The sequence below is a fragment of the Somniosus microcephalus genome, chromosome 13, assembly GCF_052327205.1.
Source record: "Somniosus microcephalus isolate GS21.2 chromosome 13, FLI_Smic_1.0, whole genome shotgun sequence".
In the NCBI taxonomy this organism is placed as follows: Eukaryota; Metazoa; Chordata; class Chondrichthyes; order Squaliformes; family Somniosidae; genus Somniosus; species Somniosus microcephalus.
In genome coordinates this window covers 157931003-157957362 of record NC_140999.1, presented here as the reverse complement: position 1 = coordinate 157957362, position 26360 = coordinate 157931003, and the positions used below count along the sequence as shown (strand labels likewise).

Below are 26360 nucleotides of genomic sequence, written 5' to 3'. Positions count from 1 at the left end.
AATAGATTTTTGAATATTAAGGGAATCAAGGGATATGGGGATAGTGCAGGAAAGTGGAGTTGAGGTAGATGATCAGCCATGATCTTACTGAATGGCGGAGCAGGCTCAAGGAGCCAAATGGCCTACTCCTGCTCCTATTTCTTATGTTCTAAGATTGCAGGAAAAAGTCTAACTAGCGCAGGTTCCAGAAGAGAAGAGTCTGACTGTCAGGGAGCCGGGCAGCGGGGACGGAGGAGAACTTGAGAAGGAGGTCCCACACACACTGGTCCTGTCCAAAAGGCATGATGTACTCCCTACCTGTGAGGACTAGGAGAAAGACAAGGAGGACAGCCACAATGCAGACCAAGGCACCGTGGCTCAGAAGGTTGTTCTGGGGGAGGGGGTGGCGGAGAAGAGGACAATAGAAATGTAATAGTGGCAGTGGATTCTATAATTAGAGGGATAGATAGCATCCTCTGCAGCCATGATCGAGTGTCCTGAAGGCTGTTTTGCCGGGTAAGGGATATCTCGAGTCTGCTGGAGAGGAATTCAGAAAGAGAGGAGGAAAATTCAGTTGTCGTGGTCCATGTTAGGACAAAACGGCATAGGTAGGAACAGGAAGGAGATCCTGCTGAGGGAGTATCAGGAAGTAGAAACTAAATTTAAAAAGCAGGACCTCGAGGGTAATATTATTACCCGAGCCACAAGAAAATTGGCATAGAAACAGACAGATCAGTAGAATTAACATGTGGCTAAAGGGTTGGTGTGGGAAAGAAGGGTTCCTTTTCATGGGACACTGGCACCAGTACTGGGATAGGAAGGAGCTGTACCGATGGGATGGGCTCCACCTGAACTGGAATGGGACCAGTGTCCTAGCGGAAAGGGTAAATAGGGAGGGTGGCAAAGGCTTTAAACTAGTAAGATGGGGGGAGGGATCTAAAAGAAATGAAACAAGCCTAAATATAAATGAAACAGGAAAGGAGAACATAGGACACACTAAACTAAGGGAGGACATAAATGGCCAGGGAATAAATAGAGTTATAGAACAGGAGTGTAAAAAGATGGTTAAAAATAAAGTGAGAGGAACTGCTATTAAACATGAGTTCAACTGTCTGTACAGCAATGCACATAGCTAAGTCTTGTTCAATCAGGAGTAACTGAGTTTTTAGTGAGGTACTAAATCATAATTACTGCTGAACAAGCTCTCTGGTCCTGAAAAGCTAATTTTACAAGTGTGGAGTCTCATTCCGTCAGAAGGACATTTAGAAATTGCAGATTTTTAATTTAAAAAATTGTAAATGTAAGATTTTGTTCTGATATTTATGTTTCTCCTTTAACCTCATGTGTATATCCCAATCTTTATTTCACTTTCTTTACAATGATTTAAATGTGATTTATATTCCCTCCTTTTTACTTCCTGCTTTGCTGTCTGTGAGAATTCTTCAATCTGATTGGCTGATCAGCCTGCCTTCTGCCTGCCCTGTTGCTGGATGTCACAGATCCCCTGTAGATGGAGCCAAATTGAAACTGACGTCGGAAAAAAGGAAGTTCATGCTCTAGATCCCACTAAATCTTTATGGGCAGCTTTTTTTCAGGTCAGCAGCAAGCGCTGTTCCTTTGCCACTGATTGTAAAATCTGGTCCAATAAATCTGTGCTGCATTGGAAATTTCTCAACCTTTTTTTTCTGGGAGTACAGCCCAACTACATTAAAATATTCTTTGTAACTAATCTCTGTTACGAAAGAGCAGATTTTTTTAGCAATCATTTAACAAGGTTTTCTCAAACTATATGCAATGTTATTTCGATGAGCAACTTTTTATATTTCATGAAAATTGCATCATATTCTAAATAGCTAAATGGTGTTCCTGTGAAAATATATTTGAAGGAGAATGGTCACAGGACAAATATTCTAAACCCACATCTCACAACAGTATCTTAATTTGGCACTCGCACTGTCTGCACTGGAGCCAAGCCTCTATAGAAACCTCAACCAAATTCTATGGCATGAGACTTTAGATTCTGCAGCAAATCTGTCCAGAATGTGAAGACACCTTAATCTACATGTAATAAATAATTTTAAAATACTGGACAAAACAGCAACATTGGTGGATATCATTTATAATAATTGCGCACAGTAATCTGTTTGAACACAGTTAAGTATGCTCAGCCTCTAATTTATGTGCTCCTTAACTGTTTACAGTAATTGCTTTCAGTTAACACCTAGCTGCCTCACTTGACTTCTCCATTGATTTCAATGGAAAGGAAAATCAGGTGGTTTTTATAACGGGCCCCGACCCGCAACTCCAGTTTTACACTCCCAACGTTTATCCACAGACTTTCTACAAAACCATTGGATTTAAAAATCTGACATTGATGAATCACCAAGTATTTCACATCTTCCACAACTGTGCAAGGTGTGAAATACACGAGGATTAAGAAACTGCATATCAATGAGGATTAGAACTTTGGTGTCACCTAACACCATTCAGAATCAGGACAGCAGACATTGCAGCCAATTTTCACTTTTGGGCAGCTGACTGGAACGAGCACACCAGCCGGGCATCTAGTGGGCGAGGAGGCCCAGGCCATATTGAGCTAGGAGCTCATTTAAAACTCAGCAGCAAGCTGAATGTCCAAAATGAGCTTCCTATTAAGCCCACTGGCTCTGGGCTGGTGCAATATCGGACGGCTTAGATGCTGTGCTGGCCCGCAGGTAAGTCTGTGCAAGGGGGTAGACGAGTGCTGGAGGGTGGGGAGGCCTGACTGCCAGTGACCCACAATATTTTTGAGGAACCAGGAGGAACACTCCTGCTTTTCCTGCCTCCACAAAAATATAACCTTGAAGCTATTCTGCAATGTTTTTGGAACAGCCAGCACGGCTGAGACGAGCACGCACTCTGCCCATGTGTCCCTGAAAATTGCAATCAGGGTCCTAACTACGTCATAGGACCCTTGCATGATCAAAATACTACCACCTGAAACAGGCGTGTGCTCCAGCCAACCAAAGAGAGGCACCTTTAAAAATGCTGGCGATCGGAGCGTCAGCATTAACGGGGCGGAAAGTCCATCAACCCTGTTTTGAGGCTGCTACCACCCCGTTAACGCAGATTTGGTTGGACGAAAATCAGCCTAGTTGGTTTTAATATAGGTACAATGGGGAAAATTGTTTAAGAGAAGGAAAATAAAACTAGTAGATGTGACATTTCATGGTGATATACATAGTTATGGGATTTTTGACTCTGGGGTCTGGACATAGCCTCCTCTAAAAGTCATTTTTTAAAATTTATATTTACCAAATAACATTTTGTTTAAAATAAATATCTTATAGGAACCTATGGCCATACTTCATATCCATGTTTGATGCTGAACCTAATTCTTAATGACTCATTGTTCATGAATCAAGTTGGACTACTCACTGAAGGTAAGTCACATCCCGTGGGTCCTCACAATATGCATTTTTTCCATTGCAAACAAACACTTTAGTTATTCAAATGTTCAATATAGTTAGTTCAGACACCAGGCAGTTTCAAAGATAAACTTGGAGTTTGAGCTTTATTTTTAACTTCCTTTATGTCAATTATTTCTTTGATCAATGTTGTATGAAAATAATAAACTTCATATGTAAATTTTACTTAATTTAATTTGTTTGCTCATTCTAGGTATTACCTCCAACTGTCTGTGCCTAGCTATCAAATACCAGCTATAATACTAGCTCTAAACTGCAATTAGTAGAGAACAGAAAGCCAGAAAATCATTAAAATAATAACCGTGAAACCCATTGAAAGAATTGACATTTCCCATAATTATTAATAAGATTTGATCTCGAGCTGAATATAGCTAGGGGAGCAGTTCAGTGTAATGAATTGATTGGAAGTGAAGCAGTCAAAGCAGATTCCTTCTGGTTAGACTAGTCTTTCTCTGACACAGTGAAATGAAAATGATCTAGATTCCCTGTGTAGTGCACTTTGTTATTGTCTGGCATTATTAAGTTAGAGGGCAAACACGATTCCCTCTGGTCAACGGAACTGATTTAATTAGTGACTTGAGCTAGTTAATCATAGAAGACAATTACTGCGATTCCCTCCTGATACTGTACTGTAGCAAATGAAGCTAGGAACATCTTAGGAACTGTTTCCAAGTTTTCACTGAACAAAGTCAGAAATTAAATTCTATGCGACAGTGACCACAGCTCAAGTCTCTCCTGAATTTATTGCTGCCTTTGACCCCATCAAATAATTCATCCGATTCCAACATCATTCATCTGTTATCCACCTCCATGGCACTGCTCTCTCCTAATTCATTCATACTTGTCACAATTAAGACATCACATCTATTCCAATGGTTTCTCCTCATGTCGTCCATGGTTATGTCCAGTGTAGAAAGGGGTTCATTCTTGGTCCCCTTCTCTTTGACAATATGCTGCCTCTTAGCAATATCATACAGGAACATGGGGTCAAAATTCTACACGTACGCTGACAACACCGCGCTTCACCTCTAATAACGATCCCAAGATTGTTGCAACACTTTCCAAGTGCCTGTCAGACATTAAGACTTGAATGAGCTGAAATTCCTCCAGATTAATGCTGCCATATTAAAACCATGTTAAGACTCCCAGCAGCATCTACATGCCTCTGGTCTTAATTCCAATCTCCCTGGTATCAAGGTTTGCTGGTATCAAATTAGGGAGCATTGCAAACTGCAAGGGAGAATGTGGGTCAGCAAACAGATTAGCTACCTAATCTGTGTGCAAATAGGTGGGTGGTGCAGAGAATTGTGAAGTAATACATTTTGGGGAAAGGAATAGTGAAAGAAGATAGCTAGACTTAGAGTGAAGGAATAGAGATCCAAGAGTGTAGATACAAAGATTTAAAAATTCGAGTTCAGGTAGAAAAGCTAATAAAAAAGGTAAATGGATACATGAGCCATTGAATATAAACTCAAGGAAGTGATGTTGAGTTTATAAAAGACATTGATTAGCTACAGTTGGAGAATTGCATGCACCCAATTATAGGAAGGATGTTACTGCAATGGAAAAGGTACAGCAAAGATTCACTAGCATAATAACAGGAATAAAAGATTATAGTTTTGAAGAAAGGCTCAAAAAATTGGCCTTTTTAACTGGAACAGAAAAACATAAGGGGGGAGAAATTGGGTGGAGCCGCAAACAGAGCGCCAAGCTCGCCTGATTTTGCGCTGCGATCGGAGCAGCAGCGATCGCCGGAAATTCAGCTTGAGCGCCCCAAGAGGGACACGGGGCGAGGCTCGAGGCGCTCCGCGTCCCTCTTAGGGCGCTGAAACTGAATATCGCAGCGCAACGTGCCATAGCGCCACACGCTGCGGCACAGCACGCTGCGGTACTGCAGGCCTTCCTCCCATTCTTAAGGGGGAGGGGCCTGCACCAGCGCGATGAGCGATCGCGAGTGCCGGCAAAAGAGCCCGGCACCAAGGAGAAGTGCCGGGCTCTCGGAAAACAGCCGGCAATGCCGCGGGGGGAGAACAGGAGGCCGGGGACGGAGGTGCTGGCAGGCGGCCGCCAAAAAAAATGGCCACCCCGCACCTCCACCTTAATTTGCGCCACTGCCGCCACAGGTAGGCCCCGTGAACTGGGCGCGATTAGCGAGCGGTGCTACAGAGGTAGTCGCTGCCAAATATCGTGATCGGGGCAGTAGCGGAGCGCTGCGCACACCGATGACGTCATCGGTGGCGGCGCAGCGCAACAGGCTAACGCCGCCATCAGCGCCCCAGCTAAATATCGTGGGAGGCGCAGCCAGTGGCGCTAAAGCCACTGAGTGCCCTCTTTAGGCGCTAACTGGTGGTGCAGCCCACCGAATTTCTCCATGGAGTTTCAGTTTTCAAAATTATAAATGGTTTTGGGGAGGATAAAGAGTAAAAAAATTGTTTACATGCTGTATGATGCAGCTCTCCATTAATGCCAAACATATTTTGCTCCCTTCACACATGGAGAAGGACACTACACCCAATTTGAGCAGATAATAAAAAAATACACTCGTATTTTGAAGTTGAAATCTATTATATATGCAAGCACTGTATAGAGTGCATCTTTTATTTTAGCATATTAGGTGATATAGCACCATTGTGCAGGAACTGTAAGAATAGATGTCTCGGAAATTTGTTTCTGTGCTGCGAAATGCTAGATATCAAGGGCTATCAAGATACCCCAGCATCCTGATTCCGTTGGTGATGAATAATTTTGCATCTGAATTCGAAATACAAGGGACCGATTATTATTGAGCCCCAATCAGAGTGATAAGCAATAGTAGTGATCAATGTTAAAAATTAATTACAACATTTTAAAAGATACTGGATAATAAAGGGGTATGTGGTGAAGCAGGAAAATGGTGCTGTGTAAAATCAGCCCCCCAGAGGGACCTATATTCAGCATGGACAATAAAGGCCAGGTTTACCCCCTTTTGTGCAAAGTTTCTAGGTGACTCTGCCCACTTTTCAAGCAATGCTTTATACTGCGATGTTACATTGTTTGCCCATTGATTTTTCAGATAAAATTTTTGATTTAAGAATTAATGAGATTACTTTTTTTTAATGTTAATCTCGTTAGTATTAAAATGTCGGGCACACTGCACATTTTCAAGTGATTAACTTATTTGTTCTTCTGAATGAAGCACTAAGGATCAATTACAAATTTTCAACACCCAGCAAAACAGAAGATAAAATGCTGATATACAAATTTTATTGCCATAAATATTTTACAAAACTGTAGTTCGAAGTTTTTCAACTCAGCCCAAAGAGAAATGTTTATTCCGCAGAGCCAATGATTTAGAAATTAAGCACCATTTATTATTTAAGCGTCTTATATTTGCAATGCAACTCAGTTGACTAATTATGTAATTATATATAAATTTTAAACATAAAACATTTCAGATTCTGAATATTGATACAAGTTTTGCAGATTTATTAAACTAATCATCAATCTTATCTTATGCAGTAATCAGATAGACATTATAATTGGATTTAATTTGAAGCTTGCCATGTGTGCATTTGCTGCTCACAATGTAAACGCTACCTACGGATGGCAGAAAGAGGAAGCCTGCCAAAATAAGTTTTATAAATTGTGCATTTTTTGAAAATGTTGAAAGTCATGAAAACAGATGCCCAACGTTCCATTAGCACAATGATACACCATACAGGTAACACATAAACCGTAAATAAACTGCACTTCAATGAGTTGATAAGCCGACAGTGAGAATATACCACATGCAAACACCAGTAAGAATTCGGCTGGGATAGTTGAATGGAGCTTAGTTTAAGCCAGTCACACTTATCAACAGAACTAATAAAAGGCAACTGACATACAGATTTGTAATCAACAATGCACAACATATAGAATATAGAGTGATATGGAGGCCTTTAATAATAATAAACAACTACAAAACTAGATTTTAGACATTTGAGTTTTGAAATTTGGTCTGAGCTGTGGACATAACCAACTTAAGATAAAAATGAACAGTATCATACAAGTGTAAGAACTCTGCACTGCAGAGTATGCGGTTATTACTAGAGGAATTGGAATGTTAAAATGGATACCTGTAAGCTGTAAGACTTAGAAATGAAGACTATTGTTGATCAAATATTAGTTACTAATATTAGAATAATATGCTAACTGATGTGGCTACCTGTGAGCCTGCAGCCAATGAAGAAACAGCGGATACAATGGTCCTGAATTTGCAGTCAGCAGCGAAGCGAAAATGTTCGCTGCTGGCCCCGAAGTACGCTCCGCACAAGGATCTCGCAATCCCTGTGTCGAGAACTTCGGGTTTTCTGACCCTGAATTCAATTCAACGGAACTTAATGGGGATCCCCTTGTTCGAACTGCGACAGGAACAGGCTGTCTAAGCAGCCAATCAAAAGGCAGAATTCTCACAGATAACAAACAAGGAAGTGAGTAAGCCCTTAAAATTCTAACTTTTTTAAACAGCTAGAGAGAGCAAAAAAAGATTGGGGGGTCTCACATGGGGAAAAGGCAAACCAAAATAAAGACGCACAAACTTAAAAAGAAATTTTTAAATTTTTTTTGAAAAGTTTCTTTAAAAATATTTTTTAAATTTAAATAGACAAATGTCATACTGCACAAAATCAAAATTAGTTTTCCAGGCCCTTAACCTTTGTTTAGCAGTCAATACACTGTTAAAACCCCAGTTACACCTAATCCCTTTGGGTCTAATTTTTAGTGGGGAATTTAACGGCGTAATTACTACGGAAGAGCCAAAAAGCTGGATTTTGATACTGGAGGCGTGTAGGAGGCGGGACTACAACTTTTGGGGTTGTAGTCCCGCCTCCATTGAGTTGTGGCCAACCCACGTGATTTTCACTTGATTGACTTTGTTGAGCCCGCCCAGTGGGCTCAGCAGGCCAATTAAGGGCCACCCGGCAACAGGTGACGTCACAGATTGACATTTCATCTGTCAAGAGCTTTTGACAGATGAAATATCAGCGTTTGACAGCTCTTTGAAGCTATCAAACACTGACAATCTGTACACTAAGTTAATTCCTTCCTCTCAGGCTGATTTAGAGATCTCTCCAGAACAGAAAGCTGAATGCTGCAACTTTTGACAGCTTGCAGCCATTCTGCTTTCTGTGCTGGTGAGATGAGGGACTCCCGAGACCTGAAGGAAGGAAGGCTGTAAAGGTAAGTAAAACTTATTTAAACACTTTACACACACCAAACACACTTACCTCTGCACTCATGCACCCATCACTCGCCTGAACACTGACATCTCGAACCCTCCAAGCCCGACGGTCTGCCTCACTAACTTGGCGTGGTTTGGAGCTGTCGGAAATCCCACACTTCAAGGATAAAAATAGGAATTAGGCTAAAAACTGCCTGTTAACTACCTGTTAACAGGCAGTTAATTGGCACTAATCCCCTTCCTGCCTCGGGGAGGCGGCTCCCAACACAGGTCGGGTAGCCGCCTCCTTTGAAACTGGCATGGAGGTGGGTTGGGGGCGGGATGAATTCGTGCCCCCAATTTCGAGATTTTAACCCCCCACACGCCTCCAATCCTGCCTCAATGGCCCAATGAAAATCGAGCCCAAAGTTTCCATCAGTTTCAATGATTTACGAGATTTCATTGATTGCTGGCTCTGGGGAGTGGGTGGGGGGTGGTACAGCGCAGCCAGTTTCGGAGCTGTCATTGACAGACCGCAACTTCAGGATGTCTACATGCGCTTGCGCCAAATTCCGAAATTGCCATCAGTTTCAAAGGCGGTATGACGGCGAACTCAAGACAGTTCACAGTCATACCGACCGCAAATTTCGGGCCAATGAAAGGTTCAAAGCCTAGATCAGCAACAATGTTCTTGTATTTAAGCTTGGTTCTCCATTAATTGGAACCCTCCTTTAAGAATACCTGATCTGCATCTCATTTTACTGACAAGTCAGAAATAAAATTCATTTTCTTTTCTTCATAAGCTTATATTTTTACATTCTGATAAATATTCTATGTGAAAATAGTATCTCTCCAACAAAATATCGCTAAAAAGTGTAAACATTTTTGTGCATATTTAAGTACTGCTTTTGTTTGAAACAGCATTTCAGCAGCAACTTGATTACAAACAAGTACAATAATGATAAGATTACCAGTCCCTCGATCCTAGATAAACACTACCTAGAACATTAAGATTTAAAAAGTATATTCTTTCTTTTTCAAGACTGTGTTCAGTAACTTAAGAATTCAATTTGGTTTGAAATCATTGCTTAAATGTCTACCCGTGTCGCCTGACCAAAGATGACAAAGACAGAAAGGCCAAATGTGTTGACTATGCTGATCAAGTTGAAAACTGATGGCCAGGATCCTGAGGTTTCTATGATGTAACCTGCAAAGTACACTATAGCAACTCCTGCAATGAAGAAAAAGTAAAATTAACAATGTTGGTGTCTGTGGGGAGGGAGGAAGCATGCGCAGTAACCCTACTCAATATTAACCTCTGACACACAACTTAGCTTTAGTTTGTTCTGCATCAATGGTACATGATTTTCACATACTGTACATCAATGCAAAACCGGTAGTCAAGTCGATGATATGACTCCCACGTGCACTAAAATCACGAGGTGCGAGTCCATCTCCAGGAGGTAGTTTCAGATCAGGTGCAGTACAACTGCAGTCCAGTACAACATCAAGTCGAAAAATGTTTCCATATGATTCATGTGACTGCCAGGGAATTTTCCTAACATTAAAAATAAAATTTTACAAGGATCCCATGTTCCTGTCTGCAATCTACAAACACTGCAGTGTAACTGTCAGTGAATAGAGTTCTGCACATGTGTGCATGCAGAGAGCACCCACCCTGATGGCCATAGAACATTGTGTACCCAACAGCATAACATGGGTTTATCAAGTATCCATACAAGTACTGTTCCTTGCCTGGTAACTGCAGTAGGTCATCCTAACAGAAACATATTAAATGCTATAGAAATGAAGCCTACTTTCTCTTCTTCCTGCCCCACCCCCATTTTCACTCCACTATTTGAGTTGTGGGCCACCCGTTTATGCTGAGAAACAGAGTAGCTCCTCCATACCATTCTTCAATTATCACAGATTCAGGTAGAGTATGCATCACTTAAGATCCCCTCTAAAACTGAAAAAGATTGATGTAAAAGGGCATCAACTGAATTTGATCTTGCCATCTATGAAGATGCAAGTGTCTGGGAATGTGGCACAAAGTCAATATATGACCATGTGGGTATCGCATCAGTAAAACTCCATAAGAATATTCCAAAAGAACATTCGGGAGCTATCATTTTGGAAGAACATTACTAATTAATGCAGACTTTGAGTTTTCTAAAAAGTTGTTCCAAGCTTTTCTTTGAATATCTCCACAGCAGACCAGCTGTCTTTCAGGCTGTTGGCAGAGTTTGTCATGTGACAGAAGGGAAGGAGCATGACATAAGCTCTCAAAAATACTCAGGGCATTACAGCATCACATTGCTAGTGTGTTTTGCAGTAGGTTTTATGGACAGTCATAGTATGTATATAAACACACACATTATAAAATTGATTTTCTGCAACTCCCAAAACTACATGACTGTACTTTAATGTGCTTAGTCTAAAGAGTTTTCATGTTAATACCGAGGACAGAAACAGATTATTCAACATAAAATTCATTACAGGCTGGCGCTCTATTCTCTGGAAAAGAAAAAACTAAGAGGAGGCTTGATAAAGGTCTTTAAATTTATGAAGGGGTTCAATAGGGCGGACGTGTAAAAACTGTTTCTACTTGTAGGGGAGTCCAGAACAAGGGGCCATAAATATGATAGCTACTAAAAGATCAAATAAAGAATTTAGGAGGCATTTCTTTATACTGAAAGCAGTGAGAATGTAGAACGTGCTGACACATGGGCCTAGAAATTGAGTTTTGGCTTAGCCAGGGCTTTAGCGCCGGAAGTTAGTGCCGGCGCTAAGTCCCCCTGCGCGCGCCAAAAATTCAGCAGGGCCGCGCCCAAACGGCTGCCGGCGCTACTGAAGGGTCTTTGCGGCGGTAAATCGGCGCTAACTGCCGTTTCGCGCCGCAATTCCGGCGCTGCGGCACCCGATGCGGTGCGGCAGGCTCGGGAAGTGCAGGCCTCCTCCTTCCCTTAAGGAGGAGCTGCCTGCACCCGGCCGCGGCCCGCGAAAATCTTTTAAAAAATGAGCCCGGCACCTCGGACAAGTGCCGGGCTTGCTTCTGTTCCGGGGGGGGGGGGGGGGGGGGGGAAGTCCGGGGAGGGAGCTGCGGCCAGGCGGCCGGCGGGAAAGCGGCCGGCCGCCGCGGGGCCTTTAATGCGCCGGCGCAAAGACTTGTAAGACTCTGTTGCCAGAGTCTTAGTTGCGGCTGCCACGGGCGAGGCGGCCGCAACTGAAATTCGGCGCTGGGGCCCGTCGGCATGGCAACCGGGACGCTGCGCACACCGATGACGTCATCGGTGCCGGCGCAGCGCTACCGGTCTACCGCGGCGGAAGGGCCCCAGGCAATTTCGGCGCCGGCGCCAATTGCAGCGCTAGGCCCTCTAGCGCCGCAAAATCGGCGCTAAGGGCACTCAATTTCTAGGCCATAGAGTTCCTGAAGCAGACAGCATTGACACACTTAAGAGTAGGCTTGATGCATACATGAGAGAGAAAGGAACAGAGGGATATAGTGGAAGGGTGTAAGAGGTAATTAGGAGTGGGAGGAAGCTTGTGTAGAGCATAAACACTGGCATAGACCAGTTGGGCCGAATGGCCTGTTTCAGTGCCATAGATTCTATGTAATTCTTGTAGACAGATAGAAAGGGAGCAGATAACAACCGACAAATGCTGGAAACACTCAGCAGGTCAGGCAGCATCCGTGGAGAGAGAAACAGAGTTAACGTTTCAGGTCGATGACCCTTCGTCAGAACTGGAAAAAGTTAGAGAAGTAACAGATTTTTAAGCAAGTGTAGGGCAGGGACAGGGAGGAGGGGAGGAAAGAACAAAAAGGAAGGTCTGTGATTGGATGGAAGGCAGGAGAGATTAAAAGACAAAAGGGATGATGGTGCAAGGCAAAAGGAGATGGTAATAGGACAAGTAAAGAAACAAAAGATGACTCTAGATGAGGTGTAAATGGCAATCGCAGAATCATCTGCGTATAGTTCTGGTCGCAATATTATAAAAACAATATAGAGGCACTGATGAGGATGCAGAGAAGATTTACAAGGATGATACCAGAAATGCGAGGGTATACATACCAGGAAAGGATGAACAGGCTGGGTTTCTTTTCTCTTGAAAAAAGGCTGAAGGTGACCTAATAGAGGTCTTTAAAATTATGAAAAATTTTGATAGAGTGGATAGAGAGAATGTTTCCACTTGTGGGGAAGGGCATTACTAGGGGCCATCAATATAAGATAGTCACCAAGAAATCCAATAGGAAATTCAGAAGAAACTTCTTTACCCAAAGAGTGGTGAGAATGTGGAACTCGCTACATAGAAACATAGAAAAATAGAAGCAGGAGTAGGCCATTCGGCCCTTCGAGCCTGCTCCGTCATTCAATATGATTATGGCTGATCCTCTATCTCAATACCATATTCCCGCTCTCTCCCCATACCCCTTGATGCCTTTTGTGTCTAGAAATCTATCTATCTCCTCCTTAAATATATTCAGTGACTTGGCCTCCACAGCCTTCTGTGGTAGAGAATTCCACAGGTTCACCACCCTCTGAGTGAAGAAATTTCTCCTCATCTCAGTCCTAAATGTCCTACCCCGTATCCTGAGACTGTGACTCCTCGTTCTAGACACCCCCAGCCACGGGAAACATCCTCCCTGCATCCAGTCTGTCTAGCCCTGTCAGAATTTTATACGTTTCAATGAGATCACCTCTCATTCTTCTAAACTCTAGTGAATACAGGCCTAGTCGACCCAATCTCACCTCATACGACCAGGGAGTGATTGAAGCGAATAGTATAGATGCATTTAAGGAGAGGCTAGACAAGCATATGAGGGAAAAGGGAATAGAGGGTTATGCTGATAGAGTTAGATGACAAAACATGGGAGGAGGCTCGTGTGGAGCATAAACGCCAGCATGAACTGGTTGGGCCGAATGGCCTTTTTCTGTGCCGTATATCCTATGTAATCCTATGTAAACAGCTGCCATGTGAGAAAAAAAGGAGAAAAAAAAATATAGGGGCCGAGTATAGTCTGAAATTGTTGAACTCGATGTCGAGTCCAGAAGGCTGTAAAGTGCCTAATCGAAAGATGAGGTGCTGTTCCTCGAGCTTACATTAAGCTTCGTTGGAACAGTGTAAGAGGCCAAGGACGGAGCGATCAGAGTGGGAGTGGAGCGGACAATTAAAGTGACAGGCGACCGGAAGCTCGGGGTCACGCTTACGAACTGAACGGAGGAGATCCGCAAAGCAGTCACCCAATCTGCGTTTGGTCTCCCCAATGTAGAGGAGACCGCATCGTGAGCAGCGAATACAGTGGACTAAATTGCAAGAAGTACAATCGCTGTTTCATCTGGAAGGAATGTTTGGGGCCCTGGACAGTGGGAAGGAAGGAGGTAAAAGGGCAGGTGTTGCATCTCCTGCGCTTGCACGGGAAGGTGCCGTGGGAAGGGAAGGAGTGTTGGGGGCAATAGAGGAGTGGGCCAGGGTGTCGCGGAGGGAGCGGTCCCTTTGGAATGCTGAAAGGGTGTGGAGGGGAAGTTGTATTTGGTGGTGGGATCACGCTGGAGGTGGTGGAAATGGCGAAGGATGATTCGTTGAATGTGGAGGCTGGTGGGGTGAAAGGTGAGGACAAGGGGAACCTTATCGTGGTTCTGGGAGGGAGGGGAAGGGGTGAGAGCAGAAGTGCGGGAAATGGAACAGACACGGTCGAGGGCCATGTCAACCATGGTACAGGGGAATCCTTGGTTGAGGAAAAAGGAAGACATATCGGAAGCACTAATATGGAAGGTGGCATCGTCAGAACAGATGCGGCGGAGACGGAGAAACTGGTAGAATGGAATAGAGTCCTTACAGGAAGCGGGTGGGAGGAAGTGTAGTCCAGGTAGCTGTGGGAGTCAGTGGGCTTATAGTGGATGTTTGTCGATAGCTATCCCCAGAAAAAGAGATAGAGAAGTCAAGGAAGGGAAGGGAAGAGTCGGAGATGGACCATTTGAAGGTGAGGGAAGGGTGGAAATTGGAAGCAAAGTGAATGAAATTTTCTAATTCTGGGCGAGAGCAGGAAACGGCACCGATACAGTCATCAATGTACCAGAAAAAGAGGTGAGGGAGGGGATCCGAGTAGGACTGGAACAAAGAATGTTCCACATATCCCATGAAAAGGCAGGCATAGCTAGAGCCCATGCGGGTTCCCATAGCAACACCTTTAATTGGGAGGAAGTGAGTGGAGTCAAAGGAGTTCAATGTGAGAACAAGTTCTGCCAGGCGGAGGAGGGTGGTGATGGATGGGGACTGGTTGGGCCTCTGTTCAAGGAAGAAGTGGAGCACCCTCAGGCCGTCCTGGTGGGGGATGGCATGTAGAGGGATTGGACATCCATAGAGAAAAGGAGATAGTTGGGGCCAGGAAACTGGAAACTCTTAAAGTGGGCGTCGGAAGAGTCGCAAATATCGGTGGAAAGAGACTGGACAAGGGGAGAAAAAAAAGAGTTGAGATAGGAAGAAATCAGTTCCGCATGGCAAGAACAGGCTGAAACGATGGGTCTACCAGGGCAGCCCTGTTTGTGGATCTTGGGAAGGAGGCAGAAGCGGGCTGTTCGGGGTTGGAGGACTATGAGGTTGACAGCCATGGATGAAAGATCTCCAGAGGAGAAGAGGTCAGTGACAGTCTTGGAAACAATGGCTTGATGTTTGGTTGTGGGGTCATGGTCCAGGGAGCAAAGTCATTTGAGTGCTTAAGAGGTCAAATTCCATAGCTGTAGAGAAGGACGGATCAAACCATTACACAATACAGCTTTTGTCTGAATATATTACAGCAGATACTTTTGTGGGTTTAAAGATAAACATTGCATACAAAATAAACATGCACAGCACGGTGTTAATTCAACTGTAGAAGTAAAAGGAATACTAACCGACTAAGGCTCCACCAGTGTTCATAATACCTATGTAATTGGTAAAACAAAAGTTAAAATTCACATAAATTAAATTTACTCCTCAAGAAGCTTAATTAAATAACGATGCTACACTAAGATTAATACAGATCATAGTACAAGTAAATAGCCAGTTTAACCATTTTAATTAATTCAGCTGGAATGCACAATTTATCAGGAATTCCCAGTGAGATGTTAGTAAAAATTCACTGTCCCATAATTTCTAGTGCATGTTTAATGTTTGGGGGAAAAAACTGCCATTTTTACAATTTTACATTAGTAATTGCTGACATTTGGTTTGTGTATAAGTTTAACATGCTGCTGAGGTGTAAACTGGACAAAAGATCACTTAACAGGAGTTTTAGAGCTGACATTGGGCAGTAAACTAGAATGAATCCACCTGGCACAGATAGAAAAATCTTAAAATTCAGAATAATCCACAAAACTCACTGTAAGCTCTCTACATGGTATCTTGTCTCCATTTGTTCATTTTAGCTTTCCTGGTTCTAACAGCTCTCCTGTGTATAGGAATCTTTGTAGAATTATAGCTTTTAGATATTAGCACAAATAAAACTGGTATTAGCTAGATTCGACACCTGCTGTTAGCAATGAGGAAGTCCACCATCAGCTACAGGCAGTCATTCTAATGTCTGATTCATTTTTTAGGTCTGAACAGAGTGGTGCAGTGTAGTGCTCTACCATGCTTTGTGCCAGAGTGACTGAATGCAGATTCACACCCACCATTTCCTACACCGCAAGTTCACAGTCAGGAACCATGTTGCTAAAGGAGGTTAGGCACTTTCCCCCACAGAAGGCAAAAAAACAAAGGGAGCAATCACCTTGCAGCACTGGCTGAGGGAGCAGGCCACCTGACCACTCCCAGCTGGCGAATGACGTATGGCAGGAGGCGGGGGACGGCTACTTCAAAAATAGGGGAACAAAGAGAACACAAAACAAAAAGTACTAATAAAATACATCAATCATGAGCTTAGACAACTTGCTCTAATTATGGGCCTGGTTACTGATCATTTGTTGATAAAGGTTGCATGTAACTCCCCTGTGTTTCTGCCAACCTCCGATATAAATATCTGTAAACATGGCATAGTGTAAAGGGTTTTTATACCTATGCAAAACTTACTTGTAACTGCTACTTACCAAACAGTGAGCCAGCGCACGATGGTGCTAAATCTTGAACATTTACAGACACCCCACTATTAAAACAAACAGAAAGAACAGTGAGGTACCTGAACTTTACTTTCTATACAATACATTTTCAGCATAAGTAAAACTTTGTTCTGTGCAGCACTAAGACTAGATCAAATAAATACAACTTGCAAGTCTTCAGATGAAAGCCCATTTAATAATTTATTCAGCAATTCAATCTTAAAAACTAGACTTAATATTTTAAACCACTCGGGAATACAATTTGCTATCATTTATACAAAAAAGTGAGCTGGCATTTATCTAGAGCCTTATCACATTCTCAGGAGTCCTAGAGTGTTTTACAACCAATGGATTACTTTTGAAGTTGTTGTTATGTGGCAGCCAAATTGCACACAGCAAGATCCCATAAACAGCCAGATCATGGGGATTTGTGTCATGAAATCTTCCATATCCACCTGATCAGGCAGACAGGGTCTCAGTGTAATGTCTTATGAGAAAGACTTACACTTACATAGCACCTTTCATGTCCTCAAGACAGCCAATGAATGACCTTTGATACAGCAGCAAATTTGCATGCAGCAAGGTCCCACAAACAGCAATGAAATAAATGGCCAAATCATCTCTCATTAGGTGTTAGTTAAAGGATAAATGTTGGCCAGGATACCAGAAGAACTACCCTGCACTGCCTCGAATAGTACCATGAGATCTTTTACATCCACTGAAAGGAGAGATAGAACCTGGGTTTAATGTCTCATCTTAAAGACGGCACCTCCAACAATCTAGCACTCCCTCTAAACTGCACTGAAGCGTCGGCCTAGATTACATCAAGTTCTGGTGTGCAGCTTGAACCTATAACACTCTTGTTCAGAAGCGAGAATTCTATCACTAAGCCAAGGCAGGTCACCAGGGCAGGAATGATGGGAAAGTGGGACAGGATACAGGCAGTAGAGTTTTGAATGATCTTAAGTTTATGGAGGGTGGAGGATGGGAAGCTGCCTGTGAGAGAATTGGAGTAATTGAGTCTGGAGGTGACAACAGTATGAAGGAGGGCTTCAGTGACAGATGGACTGAGGCAAGAGTGGTGGTGGGCGATGTTAGAGGTGGAATGAAGAAGATACGGGATTAGAAACTCAGGGCCAAAAAGAATGCTAAGGTTACAAAAAGTCCAGTTTAGCCAAAGACAGTGACCAGGAAAGATGATGGAGCTGGTGGTAAGGGTACAGATTTTGTGCCAAGTACTAAAGATAATGGCTATTATTCAGAAAAAAAACAGCTGGCATTTATATAGTGCTGGTCACATCCTCAGGATGTCCCAATGCACTTCACAGGCAATGAAGTACCTTTTTGAAGTATAGTCACTGTTGTAATGTAGGGAAATGTGGCAACCAATTTGCACACAGCAAAGTCTCACAAACAGCATTGAGATAAATGACCAGATCATCTGTTTCAGGTGTTGGTTGAGAGATAAATGTTGGTCGGGACATTGTGAGAAATCTCCTGCTCCTCTATGAATAATGCCACGGGATCTTTTATGTGCACCTGAGATGGGGCCTCGGTTTAGTGTCTCATCTGAAAGACGGCACCTCTGACAGTGCAGTACTGAGCGAGTACCCTGGAGTGAGGCTTGAATCCATAACCTTCTGACTCAGGGGTGACAGCACCACTACTAAGCCAAGGCTGACACCTTAAAATAGTTTTATACCATATATTGTAGAACCTAATAGATGGCCCAAGACATGCAAATTTAACACAACCAATATCAGCTTACCTGTGACTGAAGGTCTGGAGTGCTAAACTAGCAGTTATAAATATTAAGGCTTGGTAATAGCTGCCTGAGTAACACAATAATTTGGTAAAGATACTGGATAATCCCATGGCAATCACCTGTTTAAAAAAAAATCATTGGGAATTGGTTTTACTTCTATTCTCTTACATAACTGATCTATTTCAAAAATGTTTTAAATAAAGTTTATCAGTCATCATACCTGCATTAACTTACGCACCTTAGCGGTGTCAAATCCTGAAAAAAATACAAAAATGTAAATATAACATACAAAATATTGCATATGACAAATAATTGTACAAATTTCTAATCTACATGAATGTTTTGTTTGCCAAATGTGTTTACTTTACCTGATTTCAATAAAGGAATATAATACAACTTTGGCTTTCTTTTTGGTTTTTACATCAGATTTCTAACATTTGCAGCTTTTTTTACTCAGTGATTTATAGACCTGCTAATAACTCAAAGCATTTATGACACCAAACCCTTGCCATAACCGATTCTAACAAATTACAAATGAAGCCAATTAAGGAATCTATAAATGATTTATAATGGATCATCTTTTCAAGGTAAATTGGAAATAGATCAGAGCTGCTTATCACAATAATAAATTACTTATTCGCTTTTCAAACTTCTTTTGTTTGAAATTGCCATTGGTTCAAGGTAATTTTAAAATGTTTACAGTTCATTAAAGTGCATCACTAATAATTTTGGAAATGTAAAGGGAATCTTCAAAACATAGTAGAACTGGCATTTTGTAATCCTTGTTGTGTGTCCAATTGTTCCGCTTTGTAAAGTGGCTTGGGATGTTTCAGGAAATGCAAGTTGTTCTACTATACTGACTGCAGCAGGCCTGAACAAATGTTGCTAGGTAATATCTGATGGTATTGTGCACAGCCTGAGGAGGTGATCAAGCGGTGTTCAAAGAGGCCAGGTGTGTGGATAGAGGCCAGGGTGAAGGAGTATCGGGTTAAGGTCTGGGGTGTGTGGGTAGCAGGGCTGTGTGTCAGGAATAACAACAGAAAATGCTGGAAAAACTCAGCAGGTCAGGCAACATCCGTGGAGAGAAATTTGAGTTGACGTTTCGGGTCGAACCCTTCTTCAAAACTGGAAAGAAAAGAAACTAGATCGAAGGCAGGGCTGCGATCGGACAAAAGAATAAAAGAAACAAAAGAAGTAAAAGAGATTAGAAGCTAGACGAGATGGTAATAGGCTGAGATTAGGTGTAAAGTGTACTGGCAGGGCAAGAGATAGCTGCCAGGTGTGAGAGAGAAACAAAAGGAAAGGGGGGGGGGAAAGGAGTGGAAAAATTACAAGAAAAAATGTAATAGGGGCCGAGGTTATGATCTGAAATTGTTGAACTCGATATTGAGTCCGGAAGGCTGCAGAGTGCCTAATCGGAAGATGAGGTGCTGTTCCTCGAGTTTACGTTGAGCTTCCGTGGAACAATACAAGAGGCCAAGGACGGTGAGGTCCGAGTGGGAATGGAGCGGTGAATTAAAATGACAGGCGACCGAAAGCTCGGGGGTCACCCTTACGGACTGAACGGAGGTGTTCTGCAAGGCGGTCACCCAATCAGGAACGTTGGTTGAAAGTCAGTTGACTCACAAAAGGAAGATAATTTTAAAAAGGAGAGGAATATAGGCAGAAGCGGATGCAGGAGCAGCATGTAGTCGTAGGTTTGTGCAGGTAATCTCTGTGCTTCAATGGCACTGTGCTCAATGATGCATGTAAATTAGCTGTGCATACCAGAACGTTGCTGATTCGATTTCATTCATTTATAATTAGGGTCATCGATTTATGCTGACCAAGTCAAATTACTTTTTTATATTGAGGTTAGGGGATTAAATGCCACAATTCTATTATTCCATGAAAGCTCTAAACCTGTAAATACGGTCTTGTACTATTTTCAATTAAAGGTGATTTTATTTTCCATTTCTTTCTGCTGACTTATACAGAATCGCGAGTCAGGTCAAGCTAGTTTCTCACCAAGGCTGATCAGATGATCAGACAGCAAGCCACCAAACAAGGAGAATGGGACTGCAACAGCCCATGGAACTACATTGAAAACCCAACCCTGAAAGACAAAGATAGAATGCAGTCAGCTCTCGATGAGAACTTTCTTCTTCAAATTAAACTCAAAAAGCTTAGCTTGAATCATTCAATCTCGGTATCTGAATGCCCAAGATATTTATAATCGATAAAATAAAAACTCCTATTTCGTCAGCTACTCACCTGTTTATACCAATGTATTCTCTTTTCCAATCACAAAGGAAGCGCAAGAGAGATTATATAAAGTTAATGTTATCTCAGGAACAAAAGAGAAGGCCCGACAGAAATGATAACAATATTCTCAATGAGGAGTCTGGTAAATAGTCACCAACCTCTACTGCACCATTGTGGGTAATTTTCCGACTTTGCACTTCTGGAAGGGAGCCTTGCCCGCTGGGAGTGTACGCTGGAAATTAGGTGCGGCTGCAATTAACGTTCACAAAATCCTGCATAGTATGCGCCTAAGGCTCCATGTTGGTAGCGTCACGTAGGAAAGTTACCCTCTGGTGCCAGCAGCCAAATTACAGCTCCACAGCACAGTGCTCACAGGGCATGAGCTGCAAGCCTTTGAGTACCATGCTGACCTCTTCCAAAATTATATACAATCAAACAATAATTTAACAAGCACTATGACAAATGAATGCAGCTTCTTTCTTGGCACCTGACAATCAAACTGGGGCAAAAATCTATTATTCTCCAGGAAACTGCACCAACCTGTTTGGCTAAACAACTTCAAATGCTACAGACTGTGCCCAGCAAAAGGGAAAGCAGTGACAAAAAGACAATACCACTGCCAGGCTGAATGGCTCAGGCCTTCCAACTCCCCTCGGTGAAAATAGTGAATTGATGTTGGGATCTCTCAGCTGGAGAGAGTTTTCTCAGCCATTGGCAAAGCTTCAGGACAAAAAAAAGTCACTTAAAAAAAAAATACAAGCAGTTGTGGGCCACCTGTGTTGGAAAGAATATAAAATGTTCCTTTTGCTTCACTAACTTTCCCAGTGGCTGGAGAGTGCTATACAGATGAGGGGTAACAAAAGCAATTTCAATTTCCTGGGATGGCAGGAATGACATATGAGGAGAGATTGGGTCGATTAGGCTTATATTCTCTAGAGTTTAGAAGAATGAGAGGGGATCTCATTGAAACTTATAAAATTCTAACAGGACTAGACAGACTAGATGCCGGAAGAATGTTCCCGATGGCGGGGGAGTCCAGAACCAGGGGTCACAGTCTAAGGATAAGGGGTAAGCCATTTAGGACAGAGATGAGGAGGAATTTCTTCACCCAGAGAGTGGTAAACCTGTGGAATTCTCTACCACAGAAGGCAGTTGAGGCCAAGTCATTAAATATATTCAAGAAGGAGTTAGATATATTACTTAAGGCTAAAGGGATCAAGGGATATGGGGAGAAGGCAGGGACAGGGTACTGGATGATCAGCCATGATCTCATTGAATGGCGGAGCAGGCTTGAGGGGCCGAATGGCCTATTCCTGCTCCTATCTTCTATGTTTCTATTATCTGCTTCTAGTTACAATGGCATTGACACCAGCCCCTCTGGTTGGTCTCCAAAAAGTCAGAGGTGACTTTACAATATTTATAGTGCTAATTTGCTGCCAGTTTTCAGCAGTTATGTTGGCAGAAGATCTGTACTGTAAAAAGGAGTAGGATTTCTTCATTTCTGAAAAAGCTGAAAATAGTAAGAGTATGGCCTGCATATACTGTGCCAAGGGATAGAAGACAGACGGACAAGCTTGAAGGGGATGAAGTGACCCCTTTGTGCTGTTTAATCTCAGTTCTCCAATAGAGTATGTGTGAAGATTCATTATTTGCAAAATTAGAAATGTATCATCCAGAATTGTCCAGCATTTGAAAGATATAGCCAAGTTTAGCACTCAAAAGATTAATACTTATACATAATCACATATACTCACCAATTTAAATAGGAGTCTGGAATAATCATGAGCTTTTTATCTTGCTCCAGGTTTTTCCATCATTCTCCATATACCATACAATATTCCCCAACTGAGAAAGCAGGCAAATCTCTGCTACTGTAACTCTACACAAGTGCTAAAATGTGCAGCCCATGGCACAGGCCCTGGACTTTTATACTCCCCGTGGGGGAATTGCCAAGCCTCCAGAGAGCACTTCCTTCTGATGTCATGCTCTAGATCAGAACTTTATCACCGTGGCCACGGATTTACAGTTCACACAGAAAAATGGACAGGATCACAGAATTTGATTCTGCTTTCATACTTATTCTGAAAATGCATCTTGAAGATTTTGCTCTGGTGAGAAAATTGTATATTGCCACATATAAGCACAACGTTCTGAAGGGCTTTGGCCAAAATATAATAATGAATTAAGTAAACTATATCTAATAAAGAACTAGATGTGATTCACAGGCTAGAGACAACACACCTTAGATTCAGGAAACAAATCATGGAAGAAGGTTGGCATCCACGACAAAAGGCAGAAAAAACTGCTGGCTAAGCAAACATGAGCTACAATGACAGCCCTGTTAAAAAAGCAAAAATTATTAAAAGAATTACATGCAATAGACTAAATAATACAAAATAAGAAATGTAGTAGTGATGCAAAATGACCAAGAATGTGAAGGGAACTGACACCGAGAAAGGCAGACCTCATTAAAAAACAATTAAAGAATCTCCCAACACGAGGTGGTCAAAACTGTTCATTTCCACTGAGTGGTGGTAGAGGAAAGAAGGTGCTTTTCCACTGCGATGGAGGAAACAAAACTAAATGTTATAGACTTTAGTTCAAAGTTAACAGAACTTGTTTTAATTGGAGTTTTGAGGTGGGGATGAAATATGAGAAGAGACATGATCCAGGTCTTTAAAATGCTGAAGGGGTATTGATGGTTTAGATGTAATCAGACCACTTGACTTGGGCTGTGAGCAGAGAACTGCAAGACACAGGTATAGTAGGAACAAGCCTCAATCGAGACCATAGATTGGGAAAAAATCGTGCCCCCTCACACAGAGTAGTGGATATGTGGAAGAGACTGCCAGCACAAAAGTTGGTGCTTTGTTGATTAACTCTGGAAAAAAAGGAAGTGGATTATCTGGTTGGGAATGGATGCAAGATTATAAGATAGGTATGGGCCGAAATGATAAGACCTTCCACAGGGCAGGATAGCTCCTGTAATGTTAGCTGGCTACATTATCTGTGGTGGCTAGCTAACCAGGGATGAATAGTTTACAGCAGATGCTGGAAATCCGAAATAACAACAGAAAATGCTGGAAAAACTCAGCAGGCCAGGCAACATCCGTGGAGAGAAATTAGAGTCGACGTTTCGGGTGAACCCTTTTTCAAAGCTGGAAAGGAAATAAAATAGATCGAAGGCAGGGCTGCGATAGAACAAAAGAAGTAAAGAGACATTAAGAGGTATTCAAAACCAGATGAGATGGTAATAGGACAAGTGGAGACAAAAGACGGCTCAGATTAGGTGTGAAATGTACTGGCAGGATGAGAGACAGCTGCCATGTGGGAGAGAGAAAAAAAAGGAAAGGGGGGGGGAAAGGTAAAACCCAAAACAAAGGGGTGGAAAAAAAATATAAGTAAAAATGTAATAGGGGCCGAGGTTATGATCTGAAATTGTTGAACTCGATATTGAGTCCGGAAGGCTGCAAAGTGCCTAATCGGAAGATGAGGTGCTGTTCCTCGAGTTTACGTTGAGCATCCGTGGAACAATGCAAGAGGCCAAAGACGGTGAGGTCCGAGTGGGAATGGAGCGGTGAATTAAAATGACAGGCGACCGGAAGCTCGGGGTCACCCTTACGGACTGAACGGGGGTGTTCCGCAAAGCGGTCACCCAATCTGCGTTTGGTCTCCCCAATGTAGAGGAGACCGCAACGTGAGCAGCGAATACAGTATACTAGATTGCAAGAAGTACAAGTAAATCGCTGTTTCACCTGGAAGGGGTGTTTGGGGCCCTGGACAGTGGGAAGGGGGGAGGTATAGGGGCAGGTGTTACATCTCCTGCACTTGCACGGGAAGGTGCCAGGCGAAGGGGAAGGGCTGTTGGGGGTGATAGAGGAGTGGACTAGGGTGTCTCAGAGGGAGCGGTCCCTACGGAATGCTGAAAGGGGAGGGGAGGGGAAGATGCGTTTGGTGGTGGGATCACTTTGGAGGTAGTGGAAATGGCGGAGGATGATCCGTTGAATGTGGAGGCTGGTGGGGTGAAAGGTGAGGACAAGGGGAACCCTATCGTGGTTCCGGGAGGGAGGGGCAGGGGTGAGGGCAGAAGCGCGGGAGATAGAACGGACACGGTCGAGGGCCGTGTCAACCACGGTAGAGGGCCGTGTCAACCACGGTAGAGGGGAATCCTCGGTTGAGGAAAAAGGAAGACATGTCGGAAGCACTGGTGTGGAAGGTGGCATTGTCGGAGCAGATACGGCGGAGACGGAGAAACTGGGAGAATGGAATAGAATCCTTACAGGAGGCGAGGTGGGAGGAAGTGTAGTCCAGGTAGCTGTGGGAGTCAGTGGGCTTGTAGTGAATATTGGCCGATAACCTATCCCCAGAGATGGAGACGGAGAAGTCTCCATCTGAACAGAGGCCCGACCAGTCCCCATCCACCATCTCCCTCCTCCGCCTGGCTGAACTTGTTCTCACATTGAACAACTTCTCCTTTAACTCCACTCATTTCCTCTAAATCAATGGTGTTGCTATGGGTACCCGCATGGGTCCTAGCTAGGCCTGCCTTTTCGGGGGTTCCTGGAACACTCTTTGTTCCAGTCCTACTCAGGTCCCCTCCCTCACCTCTTTTTCCGATACATTGATGACTGTATCGGTGCCGTTTCCTGCTCTCGCCCCGAACTAGACAATTTCATTCACTTTGCCTCCAATTTCCACCCTTCCCTCACCTTCACATGGTCCATCTCCGACTCTTCCCTTCCCTTCCTCGACTTCTCCGTCTCCATCACTGGGGATACGTTATTGACAAACATTCACTACAAGCCCACTGACTCCCACAGCTACCTGGACTACACTTCCTCCCACCCCACCTCCTGTAAGGACTCTATTCCATTCTCCCAGTTTCTCCGTCTCTGCCCCGATGATGCCACCTTCCACACCAGTGCTTCCGACATGTCTTCCTTTTTCCTCAACCGAGGATTCCCCTCTACCGTGGCTGACACGGCCCTCGACCGTGTCCGTTCTATCTCCCGCAATTCTGCCCTCACCCCTGCCCCTCCCTCCTGGAACCACAATAGGGTTCCCCTTGTCCTCACCTTTCACCCCACCAGCCTCCACATTCAACAGATCATCCTCCGCCATTTCCGCTACCTCCAAAGTGATCCCACCACCAAATGCATCTTCCCCTCCCCTCCCCTTTCAGCATTCCGTAGGGACCGCTCCCTCCGAGACACCCTAGTCCACTCCTCTATCACCCCCAACAGCCCTTCCCCTTCGCCTGGCACCTTCCCATGCAAGCGCAGGAGATGTAACACCTGCCCCTATACCTCCCCCCCTTCCCACTGTCCAGGGCCCCAAACACCCCTTCCAGGTGAAACAGCGATTTACTTGTACTTCTTGCAATCTAGTATACTGTATTCGCTGCTCACGATGCGGTCTCCTCTACATTGGGGAGATCAAACGCAGATTGGGTGACCGCTTTGCGGGACACCTCCGTTCAGTCCTTAAGGGTGACCCCGAGCTTCCGGTCGCCTGTCATTTTAATTCACCGCTCCATTCCCACTCGGACCTCACCGTCCTTGGCCTCTTGCATTGTTCCACGGAAGCTCAACGTAAACTTGAGGAACAGCACCTCTTCCAATTAGGCACTTTGCAGCCTTCCGGACTCAATA

General features: G+C 43.5%; 1 protein-coding gene across 2 annotated transcripts in view; it reads right to left on the bottom strand.

Moving 5' to 3' along the window:
- Positions 1 to 6667: 6667 nt before the first annotated feature.
- Positions 6668 to 26360, bottom strand: part of slc17a9b (solute carrier family 17 member 9b) — a 52450-nt gene continuing 32757 nt past the window's right edge. The window contains exons 7-13 of one of the 2 annotated variants that reach the window (XM_086005448.1): positions 22951 to 23047; positions 20473 to 20560; positions 18686 to 18720; positions 18469 to 18584; positions 16692 to 16747; positions 15519 to 15548; positions 6668 to 9856 (exon numbers count right to left, since the gene is read on the bottom strand). In XM_086005448.1, coding sequence (XP_085861574.1) covers positions 9714 to 9856; positions 15519 to 15548; positions 16692 to 16747; positions 18469 to 18584; positions 18686 to 18720; positions 20473 to 20560; positions 22951 to 23047 — 565 coding nt within the window. In that variant the 3' untranslated portion in view covers positions 6668 to 9713. The remainder of the gene's footprint in view (positions 9857 to 15518; positions 15549 to 16691; positions 16748 to 18468; positions 18585 to 18685; positions 18721 to 20472; positions 20561 to 22950; positions 23048 to 26360) is intronic. The other variant, XM_086005451.1, reaches the window with a different exon arrangement.